A 14,367-nucleotide genomic window follows, 5' to 3' on the forward strand; every position below is an offset into this window, starting at 1 on the left:
AGCTCAGGAGTTTGAGACCAGCCTGGGCAACACGGCAAAACCTTACCTCTACAAAATATGTAAAAACTAACGTTGTGACATGTACCTATAGTGTCGGCTACTTGAGAGGCTGAGGGAGAGGATCATTTGAGCTGGGAGGCAGAGGTTGCAGTGAGCTGAGATCATGACAGTGCACTCCAGCCTGGATGACAGAGCGAGGCTCTACCTCAAAAAGAAAAAAAGAAAAAAAATGCCGAGGAAGTTAGAGTCAGAAGATGGTCCTTATAGAAACTAATGATAGTATCTTAACATGAGGCCCTGAGTTGTGTTTTAGAAACCCAGACCCTCACCAAATGTATCCAAATGTATCCATTGGCATTTAGACCTCATTTAGATAAGGAGGAACTGAGGATTGAATTCTGACCAATGCTCTTGGTTCTAAATGTCTTCCTGAGGGGCCTCAAAGTCATGCCTGCCAATCAGAACTAGCATTCTTTCTTCTTTTTTCTTTTTTGAGACAGTGTCTCACTCTGTTGCTCAGGCTGGAGTGCAGTGGCACAATCATGGCTCACTGCAGCCCTCACCTTTCCTGCCCAAGCAATCCTTCCACCTCAGTCTCCGAAGTAACTGAAACCACAGGTCTCTGTCACCATGGTCAGCTAATTTTTAAATTATTTTTGTAGAGACGGGGTCTCCCTACACTGCCCACGCTGAGAACAGGCATTCTTTTCTGCTGATCCCAAATTTTTAGACAAAGCTTTGTCTAAAGCATCTTAACCAATTGTAACTCAGAAAATCTGATTCACCTATGACCTGTGGGGCACCCCCACTTTGAGATGTCCTGCTTTTTTAGGTCAAACCAATATGTAGATCCATGTATCGATTTATGATTTTGCCTGTAACCTCTGCCCCACCCACCTTTATTTTATGTTTTAGTTTTGAGACAGGGTCTCCCTCTTGCGTTCAGGCTGGACTGCAGTGGCACAATTACAGTTCACTGCAGCCTGGACCTCTTAGGCTCAAGTAATCCTCTCGTCTCAGCCTATCCCTAACTAGCTGGGACACCTAGCTAATTTTAATTTTTTTATAGAGACAGGGTCTGTGTTATCTATGCTGGTCTTGAACTCCTGAGCTCAAGCAATCTTCCTGCTCTGGCCTCCCAAAATGTTGAGATTACAGGTATAAGCTACCACGCCTGATCCCCAAGTGCCTTTAAAAACCCTTACTTGTCAGCCAGCAAAGAGGAGCTACCTGATTCTCCTTGCCTGGTGCCCGACAGATAAACATCCTTCTTTCTCCCTCTGCAAACTTTGGTGTGGGTGTTTGGCCTTACCATTCCAGGTGAAGGGACCCTAGTTCAGTTAGATAACATAAATATTTGCACTGTATGTATACTACCCAAGTACATGACTTCACTATTCAATTTGACAAATACATTTTGTTACACAAATACAGACGAATAAAGCTTAACTAGTCCATCTTTCCCATTATCCCTGCATCTATCTTTGCATTAGTGCAAATAATTGAGAACAAACCATTGGTGGAGGGATGGAAAGACTGCTTTGGCTCACTCCCTTTAAGTATTTCCTTAAGTAAATATCATAAGTAACACAAATACATATTTGACACAATGTAGAGAACAAAGCAAAAATAACAGTTAATTCTCTGAGCACCAAACTAATAGGCTTAGTATTTTTGTAGGGACTAGAGTATTTGTTTCTTTAGCCAGAATCCACTGATATTTTAGTGTTTTGGTTCTCAGTCGTGGCTTCCTTTTGCAATCGCCTCTTGAACTTTAAAAAATTCCACTCCAGCCTGAGCAACAGAGCGAGACTGTCTCAAAAAATATAAATAAATAAATATTCTGATGCCTGCATGCCATGCTGGGACATTCTGATGTAACTGGTCTGCAATGGAGCCTGGGCATGGGGATTTTTTTAAAGCCCTGGTGACTCTAATATGCAGCAGAGTTTGAGAACCCCTTTGTCCTACTCTGACAGTGTCTAGCACAGTGCCTGGCAGAGACTGATGCTCAGAATGAACAAACTGAGGTTCTATTTGTCAAGGAGGAGGAGAGCAGTGTGTTAATCACAAATGCAAATAAACCATAAGCAAGTGTGAGTCAGGCCCTGGACAAAGACAGTGGTCAGGCAATTCCTGCCAAGTAAGTGTGCGAAGGTGACACCCACTTAGTGCAAGTTGTTATTGTTTACCTTTTTTTCCTTTATTTTTATGTATTTATTTTTTGTTGAGACAGGGTCTCATTGTCCCTCATTCTGGAGTGCAGTGGCCCTGTCATGGCTCACTGCAGCGTCAACCTCCTGGCACAAGCAATTCTCCCGCCTCAGCCTCCTGAGTAGCTAGGACTACAGGTGTGTGCTACCATGCTTGGCTAATTTTTAAACTTTTTGTGCAGGGGTGGGGGGTGGGGTGGGATGTGAGGGTGTGGAGGTGAGGGATTTCATTATATTGCCCAGGCTGGTCTCGAACTCCTGGGCTCAAGCGATCTTCCTGCCTTGGCCTCCAAAAGTGCTGAGATTACAGTCGAGAGCCACCGCACCTGGCCAAGTTTCCATCTTGACTAACTAGAAAAGATGTCATCCTTGAAATGCAGGTACTGTTCAGCCAAATTCCAAAGCCCTCTGAAGATCCAAGTTCACCAAGAAGTTCAGAGGTGCCAGGCTGAGTCTGGTTTGTGCAAATGAGGCAGAGGATGACAAGCCAGGGTGGGCACTTCGAGCTTTGGCCCCAGTCTGGTCGGCTTGAGAGTCAACCTAGGAGCCTCTCTCTGCTCCAAATGGCAGTGTGGCAGCTCTTCCCGCGTAGGGAACAAGCGTGTAGGGGGCACCACGGCGAGCTGGTCTGGGCTGCTCCACCCTTGAGGATAGAGTGCAGCCTCCACCAGGAACCAGGGGCGCGAGTCGCTGCTCAGTGGCCTTGGCCTGCACGTGGCGCGGCGGGAGCAGCTGTCTAGGGGCGCGCAGCGCCAGGGTCTGAGGACTACATGTCCCGACGTGCCTCGGGCAGGGTGGGGCGGTGCCGGAGCTGGGCGGGGAGGCCGGCCAGGGCCAGGCGTGCGCAGTGGTTCTTGGGAGTGGCGGAGCAGGTCCTGCCCGGCTGTCAGCTGTGGCCCTCGGCGCCGGGCGGGGGTGGCCGCGACCATTGGCGGAGAGGAGCACGGGGCGGGGCCGGCCCCAGCCGCTGCGGGCAAGGCTGAGCAGGCGAAGGTGGGCAGCCGGCCAGGGAAGCACGGTCCGGGCGGCTACATTCGGCCTGGCCATGGCAGCGGCGCCCCTGAAAGTGTGCATCGTGGGCTCGGGGAACTGGTGAGCGGCGGCGGGTTGGAGGCGGGGACTCCGCCTCCAGGAAGCGCCTCTCCCGGGCGGTGAGGGCTGCGCGCCCCATGCCGCGGCGTGGGCACCGGGCGCTGCGCGCAGGGAGGCGGGGTGGGCGACCTCGCTGCGGGGCTGGACACCGCGCGCCCGAGGAGGCCGCACCGGGGCACTCGCTTGGGAGGCGCAGGGCCCGCGTGCGCGCGGGGGACAGCGCGGAAAGTGGACAGCCCGCGCACGCGGGCACCTGTCTGCGCCCTCGTTACTGAGCGCACCGAAGCCACCTGCTTGCCACGCCCGGGTGTTTTGCACCCTCATCCTGAGGGCGCACTCCGTTCTCCACGGCGGATCTCCTGGGTCAAGGAATTGGAAGAGGCTCGAGTATTCTTACTGCAGTTTCGGTGTTGAGGAAACCGAGGCGGAGAGGGCTAAAGGGCTCTTGCTGCCCAGGTCACGGGCGGGGCAGGCTGTGTCCTTCAAGGCGCCCGTCTCGCCCCCGCTTCTGATAGGTCCACTATCTTAGGCGCGTCGTATCAGGAAGAAAATCCAGGTTTCAACAGGCCGCGCCCCCTGAGGCGTTGAGAATTCTTCTCTGCTAAGATGTTTTCAAAGCGTTGGTCTCCTTGGGGCCTTATTTGACTTGAGCATTTTGTAAAGCACTTTAGAAATGTCAGTTCTTCTAGTACCCTTAATCAAACCTACGTCGTGGGTGAATATAGACGTGGGGGTGTGAAGGGGAAAGGAAGCAAAGTGTAGCATCTGGTGTTTCCAAGCCTGTTTTCATTGCTGTACACTCTTTTCGCCACATTGGAGGGACTGGTGGACAATAGTTAAGAGCGATGATGCCCTTTCAGTGCTCCCGATCATTGGTTTTTCTGTGGTGTGACAGGCATCAGAAGTGCTGCAGCAGTTGGTCCTGCGTAGTTGGTCTTAGTTTTGCTCTTTCACGACTTGGCCCAGAAAGTACTTATTGGAAGAAACCTTACCTGGCTCTTCACTTTTCCATCCCAGCAAGACCAGTGGTCTCTGTCTATCCCTCTATTGCTGGCCTGTATCATGGCATTATAAGGATTTATTTGATTATCTGTCTCCAGCATTTGAGAATGGCATCTACCCTAGTGCCTGGCATATGCCAAGTCAATACTAAGACTTAGTTGCCCAGGCTGGAGTGCAGTGGCGTGATCTTGGCTCATTGTAACCTCCACCTTCCTGAGCCCAGCGATTCTTGTGCCTCATCCACCTGAGGCCTCATCTCGTGCCTCATCCACCTGATTCTTGTGCCTCATCCACCCCGCCTCTACAAAAAAATAAAAATTAGTCGGGCATGGTGGCACATGCCTGTGGTCCCAGCTACTTGGGGGGCTAAGGCATGAGAATCACCTAAGCCTGGGAGGCAGAGGTTGCAGTGAGCCAAAATCGGATCCACCATTGCATTCTAGTCTTATGTGAAGGGAGTGAGACGCTGTCTCAAAAGAACAAAACAAAATAAAAAATTAAAAAAAAACAACAACAGGCCAGGCACAATGGTTCATGCCTGTAATCCCAGTACTTTGGGAGTCTGAGGTGGGCAGATTACAAGGTCAAGAGTTCAAGACCATCCTGGTCAACATGGCAAAACCCTGTCTCTACTAAAAATACAAAAATTAGCTGGGCATGGTGGTACCCACCTGTAATCTCAACTACTCAGGAGGCTGAGGGAGGAGAATCGCTTGAATCCTGGAGGCAGAGGTTGCAGGGAGCTGAGATTGTGCCACTGCACTCCAACCTGGCAACAGAGCAAGACCCCATCTCAACAAAACAAAACAAAACAAAACAAAACAAAACAAAAAAACCCAAAGAGTGCCAAAAACAGTGAAACATCTCCCATCCACATTTATTCCCCCTAAATACCTCCTGGAGGAAAACCAGTGTTATTAATTTCCTCTGTCATTTCTGGAGGAAGCCTATGCAAGCGAATGCTTACATATATTCCTTTCCCCCTCTACCCTACAAATACTAGGGTATTGCTTACTTTTCTGTAAGCTGCATTTTTCAGTCAACAACAGTGTTCTACACAACATTTGATGGAGTTGGTACCTTGCTGCTGCTTGGCTTTGCCAGTTTTAATCTCAAGGTCGCTTGAATGCAATACCAGCTTCCCTACTGGCCATGCCATTTGAAAGGCACCCAATTAGCGCATGATTTTTTAACATTAGTTTTCTATTCTGTGACATTCCACAGATAACAGCCCCTCTTCCTAATTTACAAGGTGCAGGACAAGTAGCACAGCTCAGCCATGCTGGATCTGGGCCTGCAGCAAGAGTAGTGAAGTGAACCTCCTGCCCCCTCTGCTGGGATTTGGCTGCCTGCCCTTGGCTTCTTCATTCTGATGTACTTGACTGTTTCCTTGGCCCACTCCAGCCCAGGGAAATGGAGAAGAACTTGGCCAGTGACACTGAAGCAGAGCAATTGAGAAATGGTTTGGGCTGGCTGCCTGGCTTCATTAACTGTGGGATCAGATGGGAACAGTTGGCTTCTCTGCCACTGCCTTGGGTACAGAGATACTCCAGTCCTAGAGAGAGGATCACGACCTCCCCAGGGGGATTCAGGAGCTCAGGAACTGCAAATAACATGGAGAAGTCCCAGAGGGGTGTTCAGCTCTGGTCAGTAGACGTTTGAGTGCTGCCCGGTGTAGACACTGTGGTCTAACCAGATGCAGACAGCTGGACACGGTCCCTGCCCTTGAACAACTTACCTTCAGGAACAAGATCAGTAAGGGGTGGAAGGTAAGACCAAAGGAAATGCCAAGTGGAATGGAATAACTGCTCTGTTACATTTTAAATTGTGTTTCTCTTCTTTTCTTTTTCTTTTTCTTTTTTTTTTTTTTTTTTTTTTTGAGACAGAGTCTTACTCTTGTCGCCCAGGCTGGAGTGCAATGACACCATCTTGGCTCACTGCAACCTCTACCTCCTGGGTTCAAGTGATTCTCCTGCCTCAGTCTCCTGAGTAGCTAGGATTACAGGTGCCTTGCCACCACACCAGGCTAATCTTATTTGTAGTTTTAGTAGAGATGGAGTTTCACCATGTTGGCCAGGCTCGTCTCAAACTCCTGACCTCAGGTGAGCCACCTGCCTCGGCCTCCCAAAGTGCTGGGATTGCATGCATGAGCCACCACCCCGGCCTTAAATTTTGTTTTTTAAAGTGTGGTCCAAAGACTACCCATGTCAGAATTAACACTGAAACTAGACTTGCTTAATCACATCTCCTGAGAATGAGATGTTTTTTTTCTTAAGGAACTTTAGCCTTTTGCCAATTTTAATATGGATCACCAAGAGGTAGACCTACCCTTCCAGATCTGGTTCTTACCTCAGGAATGTTAAGTTGCTTAAGCAATATTTATACTTGGAACTTTAAGGCAGTTTAGCCTGCTTGTGTAAATAATGGTATTTGTCACATATAAGCTCATAGCTAAAAGGTAGCCAGAACTGTCACATGGAGAGCCTCTCCCAAAACTGTCATCAGTTGCAATACAGTTACCAGAATATTAAATCTAGCTGGCTTGCCAGGGAGCTTCAGCCAGGAAGAACCTGGGCAGGAAAGTAAACGTGTTGTATAACATGCCCTTGTCCTGTCCTTTGGTGAACCTCATTTTCTGTATACAGATCAGAGAGAGGAGGCCAGAGGAGGGGCCCTCATGCATTCAGCTGAGCCTTGCTGCGCTGCCCACTGCCTCGGGTGCAGGGAGGGACTTCCCAACCTGCATGACTTTTCCTGGCCTTTTGACTTTGACTTGGACAAACAATAAAAGCTTTTTAGATTCCTTCAAAGATGAAACAGTTTCTTTTTTTTTATTTTCTTTCTTTTTTGTTGTTGTTGTTATTGTTGAGATAAGAGTCAGCTCTGTCACCCAGGCTGGAGTGCAATGGTGCCATCTTAGCTCAGTGCAACCTCCATCGCCTGGGTTCAAGCGATTCTCATGCCTCACCCTCCTGAGTAGCTGGGATTACAGGCAGGCACCACCACCCCTGGGTAATTTTTGTATTTTTAGTAGAGACAGGGTTTTGCTATGTTGGCCAGGCTGGTCTTGAACTCCCGGCATCAAGTGATCTGCCTGCCTTGGCCTCCCAAACTGCTGGGATTACAGGCATATGTTGAGAAATGTTACGTTTATGAATATAGATGTTGAGAAATGTTAAGTTTATGAATATTGATGAATACTGAGTGTATGATAGAATATATTGTTTGCTAGGAAGAATGATAGCAAGGAAAACCTAGCTGACTGCCTCCCCCAAGTAGAAAACTACTTGGGGTATTCCAAAGTGGCAGGACAATGTAAATATCATACACCAGATAAAACAATTCTTTGAGATAGCTGACCCTGCCCCTGTAGCTCCCTCGTGGAGAATACCTTTTGGCTTGTTTGTAATCCGTGGTCAGTGGACAGTAGCTGCCTACTTGGTATGTTTTTGTGTTATGAGAAAATACAGAACACCTGTTTGTTAATCACCTGTTCAGAGAGAATAAATACCTGGATCAGAATCTGCTTGGGGCCTTCAGCCTGGAATGCTGTCAGCCCCAAGGCTATCGGTTCGGAAGGCTGCTGGCCCTCTGGGTAGACCCGCTTTGCTGTTTTATCTGGGTGTCTGCTTCTCATCTTCTTCAGCGCCGCCTGGATGGGGGTCTCTCTGGCAGAGCTGGTACTCGGTAGGCGTGAGCCACTGCGCCTGGCCCAAAGTTTCTTTCTTTTGACCAACACCTTGGGTAGATCACCCAGACAGTTGAAAATACAGTTCTAGAGTTAAAACTTCAGGACTGTATTTACAGGCAAACACCTGCGATAGGAAGCATACGTTCAGAAACACATCCTAAATTTCCTTTGGAGGCGGGGTAGTGCAGGGGTATAAGAAAGAGCTTGAGAATCTGACTGCCTAGGTTTCTGCCTGGGTCCCCCACTTGGCAGCTCTGAGGCCTTGGGAAAAGTGCTTCTAAGAGTCATATATTGCTACCTGCTGTCTGGGATTATGGTGAAGATTAAGTGAAATATTCTGGGAGTGCATGGTGACTGGCACGCAATAAATGACAGTTGCTGTTATTAGTTTCATCATCCTGGATCAGAGCTGTCATTAAGTCACAAAATGGACTGGGTTGGGGTTTGGCCAAGGGGTAGAGAGGCAGAAGATGGGAGAGAAGGCAGGAGATGAGCAGAGTGGCTGATAGGCAGCTGGAGGAGTATCCTTGGGAGTTGCCTGTCTCTTGCCCTTGTTTTCACATCACCCCACAGCCTGATGTTTTCTCTGATACCAAAGGTCAGGGAGAGCTTTGGCCCACTTTGCACTGATGAACGAAGCTGGACCTGTGACTCTTTTTTTTTTTTTTTTTTTTTGGTTGGGTGCAGGATCCTGGCTGTTCATCCGCCCTGGGCTCCCTTTTGTCTGTGCTACTCAGTTTCCGTTGTGATGCTCACCACACACAGAGCTCAGAGACAATTTGAGTCACTGTAAGTTAGCTCCTTTATAGTCAGAAATAATCCTTCCCTGAGGACAGGTGCTCTGACACACTTCTGCCTTGGAAGTTGGAGTGCGAGTTGATGGGATGGACTGGAGGTGAACTGGGAAGAGAGTCAGAGTTCTCTCGTGGACTAAGATGAGAAAGTTTGTACAGTTTTTTTAAAAGTAATATTTAATCACCTGCTTCCTTCATCTCCCTACCTGCTCAGTGTACAAATCATGAGTGTGGCCGGGTGCAGTGGCTCGTGCCTGTACTCTCAACACTTTGGGAGGCTGAGGTGGAAGAATCATTTGAGCCCCATAGTTTGAGTGAAGCCTGAGAAACATAGGAAGACCCTGTCTCTAAATTTAAAAAATTTAGAAATTTAATAAAATATAAATATAAATAAAATAAAAATCATGGCCAGGCACAGCGGCTCATACCTGTAATCCCAACACTTTGGGAGGCTGAGGCAGTTGGATTCCTTGAACCTAGGAGTTCGAGACCAGCCTAGACAACACAGTGAGACCCTATTTCTACAAAATATACAAAAATTAGCTGGGCATGAAGGCATGCACCTGTAGTCCCACCCACTTGGGACTCTAAGGCAGGAGAATCCCTTGAGCCCAGGAGGCAAAGGTTGCAGTGAGCCAAGATGGTGCCTTTGCACTCCAGCCTGGGCAACAAGAGTAAGAGTCCAACTCAAAACAAATAAATGAAAAGAAACATAATTTAAAATGTAACAGAGCAGTTGCTCCATTCCACTTGGCATTTCTTCAAAAACTAATAATAATATAAGAATGACTACTATTCTAGGAATGAGTTAAGCGCTCTTGGTTTCTTATCTTAACCTTTCATTTCTTAACCCTCGCCTCTTCCGTCATTCTTCCATTCCACATCCGTCTCTCCCTTAGGAGGGATAAGTACAATAATTGATCATTTTCTGTGTGTCAGGTACATGTGTTATTTATTTAAACAGTATAACAGGCCTGCAGAGTACTATTATCATCCCTATGTTAGATGACGTGACTGAGATTTAGAGAAAACTTGCTTAGGTCAACAGGTAATAAGGTGGACTAGAAACCCAGATCCTTTTAACCCCAAAGAACATGTTTCTGTAAATTCTTACCATTTTCAGTGTGAAGTATACTTTACATGAGGACAAACACCATTTTCATAAAAATGTTGAATATCCTTCCAACAAAAGTCCAATTTATATTCCCCTTCTGAGAAATAAAATGGAAACAAGGCCTTAAAAATCATCTTACTCAGTTTCCCACCAAAGTAGTCATCCCTTCTCTTGTAGATATGACAGACGATTATAGTTTACTATTTTCAAGGCAATTGATCTTAAAATTAATTAGCAGATTGTTAGAAAAATCTTACCTTTTTTTTCTTCTTTGTATATGAAGAAAAATCTTAGAAAAATCTAAGCTAAAGATCTCTCATCTCCAACTTTTACCTATTAATCCCAGAACAGCACCTGGGTGAGCCTACTCACAATCTAAGTCATGTCCCTTTGGTTAGAAAAGTTACATGTCTCCTAAATCTTGTCTCTGGCAAGCCAAGTAGCATCCCCAAGTCTCTCAGTGGTTGCAGGTGGACAGTGGTTTCTGGGGTCCTCACCATCTGTGTCACCCTTCTCATTCCCCTTTCCTCTTCCCCGACTTGGTGATGTCAGGAACTAAGTTTATTGTGCCAGAAGTGAACTGGGCTCCTGTGAGGCTATGCTGGTGACACTTTGTAGGTATTCTGCTTTGAGGTCCAGTCTCTTCCGCAGTTGGAAGAAAACTGAGTCAGTCATCTCTCGCTGCCTAACAGTCTACTCGCAAGCTTAGTGGCTTCAGACAGCAATCATGTATTAGCTCATGATTCTGGGGTTCAGCAGTTTGGGCTGACTAGCCCTGGCAGATTTTCTGCTCATCTAGCCTGGGCTCACTCGTATGGCTGTGGTTGGCTGGTGGGTCGGTTGGATACTCTTACCCCACCTTTTTGTCGTTGTTGTTTTGTTGTTGTCTTTTAAAAGTCTGACTCTGTCACCCACGCTGGAGTGCAGTAGTGTGATCCCAGCTCATTGTAGCCTCAGTCTCCCAGGCTCAAGCGGTCCTTCCACCTTGGCTTTCCAAGGAGCTGGGACAAGAGATGCACATCACCATGCCTGGCTAATTTTCAAATTTCTTCATAGAGGTGGGGTCTCACTATGTTGCCCAGGCTAATTTTGAACACCTGGGCTCAAGCGGTCCTCCTGCCTTGGCCTCCCAAAGTACTAGGATTACAGGCATGGGCCACTGCGCCCAGCCTGGCTGGGACTCTCGGTCCTAGAGGACCTCCTTCACGTCTGGCAGTGGGCAGGTTTCAGCCAGCATGACAGGAGGGACCAGCCCACATGTCTCTCATCCTTCAGCGGGCTAGCTCAGGCTTCTCCACGTGGTGGTTGGGCTCTAACAAGAGTAAGAGAAGGCAAACCTTCATGAACTTAATAGGCACTCTTCAAGCTGTAGCACAAATCAGGCCAGATGCTTTTCTAGTCCATGTGTTCAGGAGATTCATAGTTTCCTAAATCTGTGGCTTTAAATTTTTTGACATGCAACTAACTGACATACAATTTTATATTATGATGGAGGATACTTCATATTCAACCCGAGACGAATGTTTCACAGTAGCAAATGTTGCTGTGGGTGATTAACTGTGATCTTTTCTCCTTGTATTTATTTTGTCCCTGCATAATCTTCAGTCTGAGAAACACTGTCCTAGATAGTAAAACAGGTTCTCCTTCTTATCATTACAGTCAGAGTGGTTCTGCGGATGTACATGTATGTCCTGAGAAAACTCTACCCTCAGCGTTTGAATTTTCTCTACCTGGTTCTTCCAGCGCTGAAGAAAGGAAGTGGTTTTCATGGGTCATAGGCAATCAAGAACCAAAGGATTTGTGTTTCTCCAGTCCTGGAGGAGACCTCTAACCTGATAGCCCTAACACTGGCTATCTGGACAGAAATATTCCCAAGATGAAATCAGTAATTCATGTGGCTACCTCACCTTGATGGAAATGGCTCCAAGCATCTAGACCCCTTTTGTGTAGGTTGAACTTTTTTTTTTTTTTTTTTTTGAGATGGAGTCTGTCACCCAGGCTGGAGTACAGTGACGCTATCTCGGATCATTGCAACCTCCACCTCCCAGGTTCATGTGATTCTCCTGCCTCAGCCTACCAAGTAGCTGGGACTACAGGTGCGTGCCACCACGCCTGGCTAATTTTTTATATTTTTAGTAGAGATGGAATTTCACCATGTTAGCCAGAATGGTCTTGATCTCCTGACCTTATGATCTGTCCACCTCGGCCTCCCGAAGTGCCGGGATTACAGGCGTGAGCCACTGTACCTGGCCAGGTTGAACTTTTATAACTTGGGTTTCTTGAGCAGATCCACCTAGTGATGGGAAGTGCCTTTTATAGACTCTGCTCCATGATTCTCCACCATGTGGGTTGTCTGTTGCGATTCTGCATGTGCAAATACTTTGACAACTGTAAAATGTCATATAAATGTTAGAAATTATTATGGATAAATTTGCATTATCACATATAATTAAGTGACCATGCATTCACATTTGACTTGGACTGTGGTTTATACTTGTCCCAGTCTCATTTCAGAGCATTCTCAAAAGGATCTTATTTTAAACAATAAATCTTATGGTAACCTGCTAAACTGAACTCTGTTTAAGTAACATGATTCTGATCCTCACAATCAGGACCAGCAATGATGGCGGATAGATTTCATCTCAAGCGCTGACTCTAGTTGATTGATGGTGGCTGCCTAGAGTTTTGTGTTAAGAAGCGTTCTGGGGAGGAGAGTAGCTTTGGCAGGAAGGGGTGCTGTGACCTATGATAGCAAGCTGGGGTAGGGATTGGGGTGGGGACTGACAGCATCTAGCTTGGACTGATTTACTACTACCAATTTTACTGCTGCTCATATTTAAATGTACTACAACTTGGACTAGTTACTTCTACCAAAGTAGAACCCATCTGTGAGGCCTTGCCTGGCATAGCCAGCTCATGCTCGGCTTTGGCCCACAGCTGCACAAATGTTAGATTCAGTAGTAAGGACTATCCCTGTTGACCCCTCAAGCACTTTATGTGTTACCCCTGTTAATCCTCACAGTATGAAGTACTGTATTGTCATCATCCTTACTCTATAATGAGTCTGAGCTTACAGAAGTTATGTAATATGTTCTAAGTTACACAGATACTATGCAGTGGAGTGGTTGAAGTTCTCTGCCTTCCTGCCCACTTGAAATGTGGTTATTGGGACTAAATTTAAATGTTAACTAATTAAAATGTAAACACTTTTTGTAGCTACATATGCAGCGGGGCTCTACATCCTTATTTTCTCCTTGCTTTTTCATTTAACTGTGTCTTGAAGCCCTTTCCATATCTATACATAAAGAACATCTTCATTATTTTTCATACTTGTATAATATGCCTGGTATAGATATGCTTTCATTTAATCAGTTTCCTCTTGATGGATATTCTGAGTTCTGCAGTGAATAGCCTTCATCTCAACCATCTGCATATATGTTGGTAGAAGCCAGGACTACTAACAATACACAAGAAATAGTTTAGTCATGATTTCTTACTTCATATTTCACTTTGTAATAAGCAAAGAAGACGGAGAGTGACATTCCAGCTGTGGAGGGCCTAGAAATATGAGCAGAAAGGCGGTTTGTTTGTTCTGGATTACCCAGCATGTCTAGTGTAGGGCTCAGGTTTGAAAGCTGAGATTTTGCGTCATTGAGACTCTGGCGGATGTTTGCAGGTGATTTTCAGTGGTTCTCATTATCCAGGAATGAGGGCAGGGGTGTACAGTCTTCAGTGATTGTGTCAACAGAGACCCCATGCCACGTGGCTGTCAGAATGTGCACTACGTGGTTCTTTCCATTATCCATAGATGGGCCTGCAGAATGCGTTTATCTGAAAAGGTTGGGGTAGGATGTAGAATATGCTTGTTTGAAGCACCAAAGACAGTTTGGTTTTCTGCCATCCTTGCTTAAGAGCGGTGGTCTTTAAAGGCAATTTGAGACTGTGACGGAGGTGTTCTCCAGGACCCTGTGGGTGTTCTCCTGAGTGCCCAGGTAGGTTCTCCTGCTACCTGTGTCTTTGATTCTGATCTGAATTAATCACTGGTCATTCCTCCCTTCCTCCATTCACTCAGATGAACATTGTTCCCAGGGTATGTGGGGTTGATAGCACGGCTGGCCCGGTCATGGATAGCCGTTTTACCACAGGCTAATTGAGGTGTGGTCTGTCCCAAACTGCTCATACCTGGCTGCTCTGAAAACATATTGAAATAAGTATTGACTAAAATGAGACTGCAGGGACATCTGTGGATTTCAGTTACCTCCATAGTTTCTATTTTCTGGTTGGCTAACAGGCCTTGGGACTTGCAGAAACTTGTCTGCTTTGGATTTGGGGTCTGTTAAAATATCTAAATGGGAATGATTTATAATCAGAATAAAAAAACCAAATAATACATGTCTGTTTGGGAAAATTTGGAAAAGATAGGCAAGTATGAAGAACATGATAACATTTGCTTGTAACCTT

At 46.4% G+C, this 14,367-nt stretch overlaps 1 protein-coding gene across 1 annotated transcript in view; it reads left to right on the forward strand.

The window, feature by feature from the left end:
- Positions 1-3,055: 3,055 nt before the first annotated feature.
- Positions 3,056-14,367, forward strand: part of GPD1L (glycerol-3-phosphate dehydrogenase 1 like) — a 58,100-nt gene continuing 46,788 nt past the window's right edge. The window contains exon 1 of the mRNA XM_017521677.1: positions 3,056-3,305. Within this exon, the coding sequence (XP_017377166.1) occupies positions 3,259-3,305 (47 nt within the window). The 5' untranslated portion in view covers positions 3,056-3,258. The remainder of the gene's footprint in view (positions 3,306-14,367) is intronic.

The sequence above is a fragment of the Cebus imitator genome, unplaced genomic scaffold (genome assembly GCF_001604975.1).
Source record: "Cebus imitator isolate Cc_AM_T3 unplaced genomic scaffold, Cebus_imitator-1.0 Scaffold21, whole genome shotgun sequence".
Taxonomy (NCBI): domain Eukaryota; kingdom Metazoa; phylum Chordata; class Mammalia; order Primates; family Cebidae; genus Cebus; species Cebus imitator.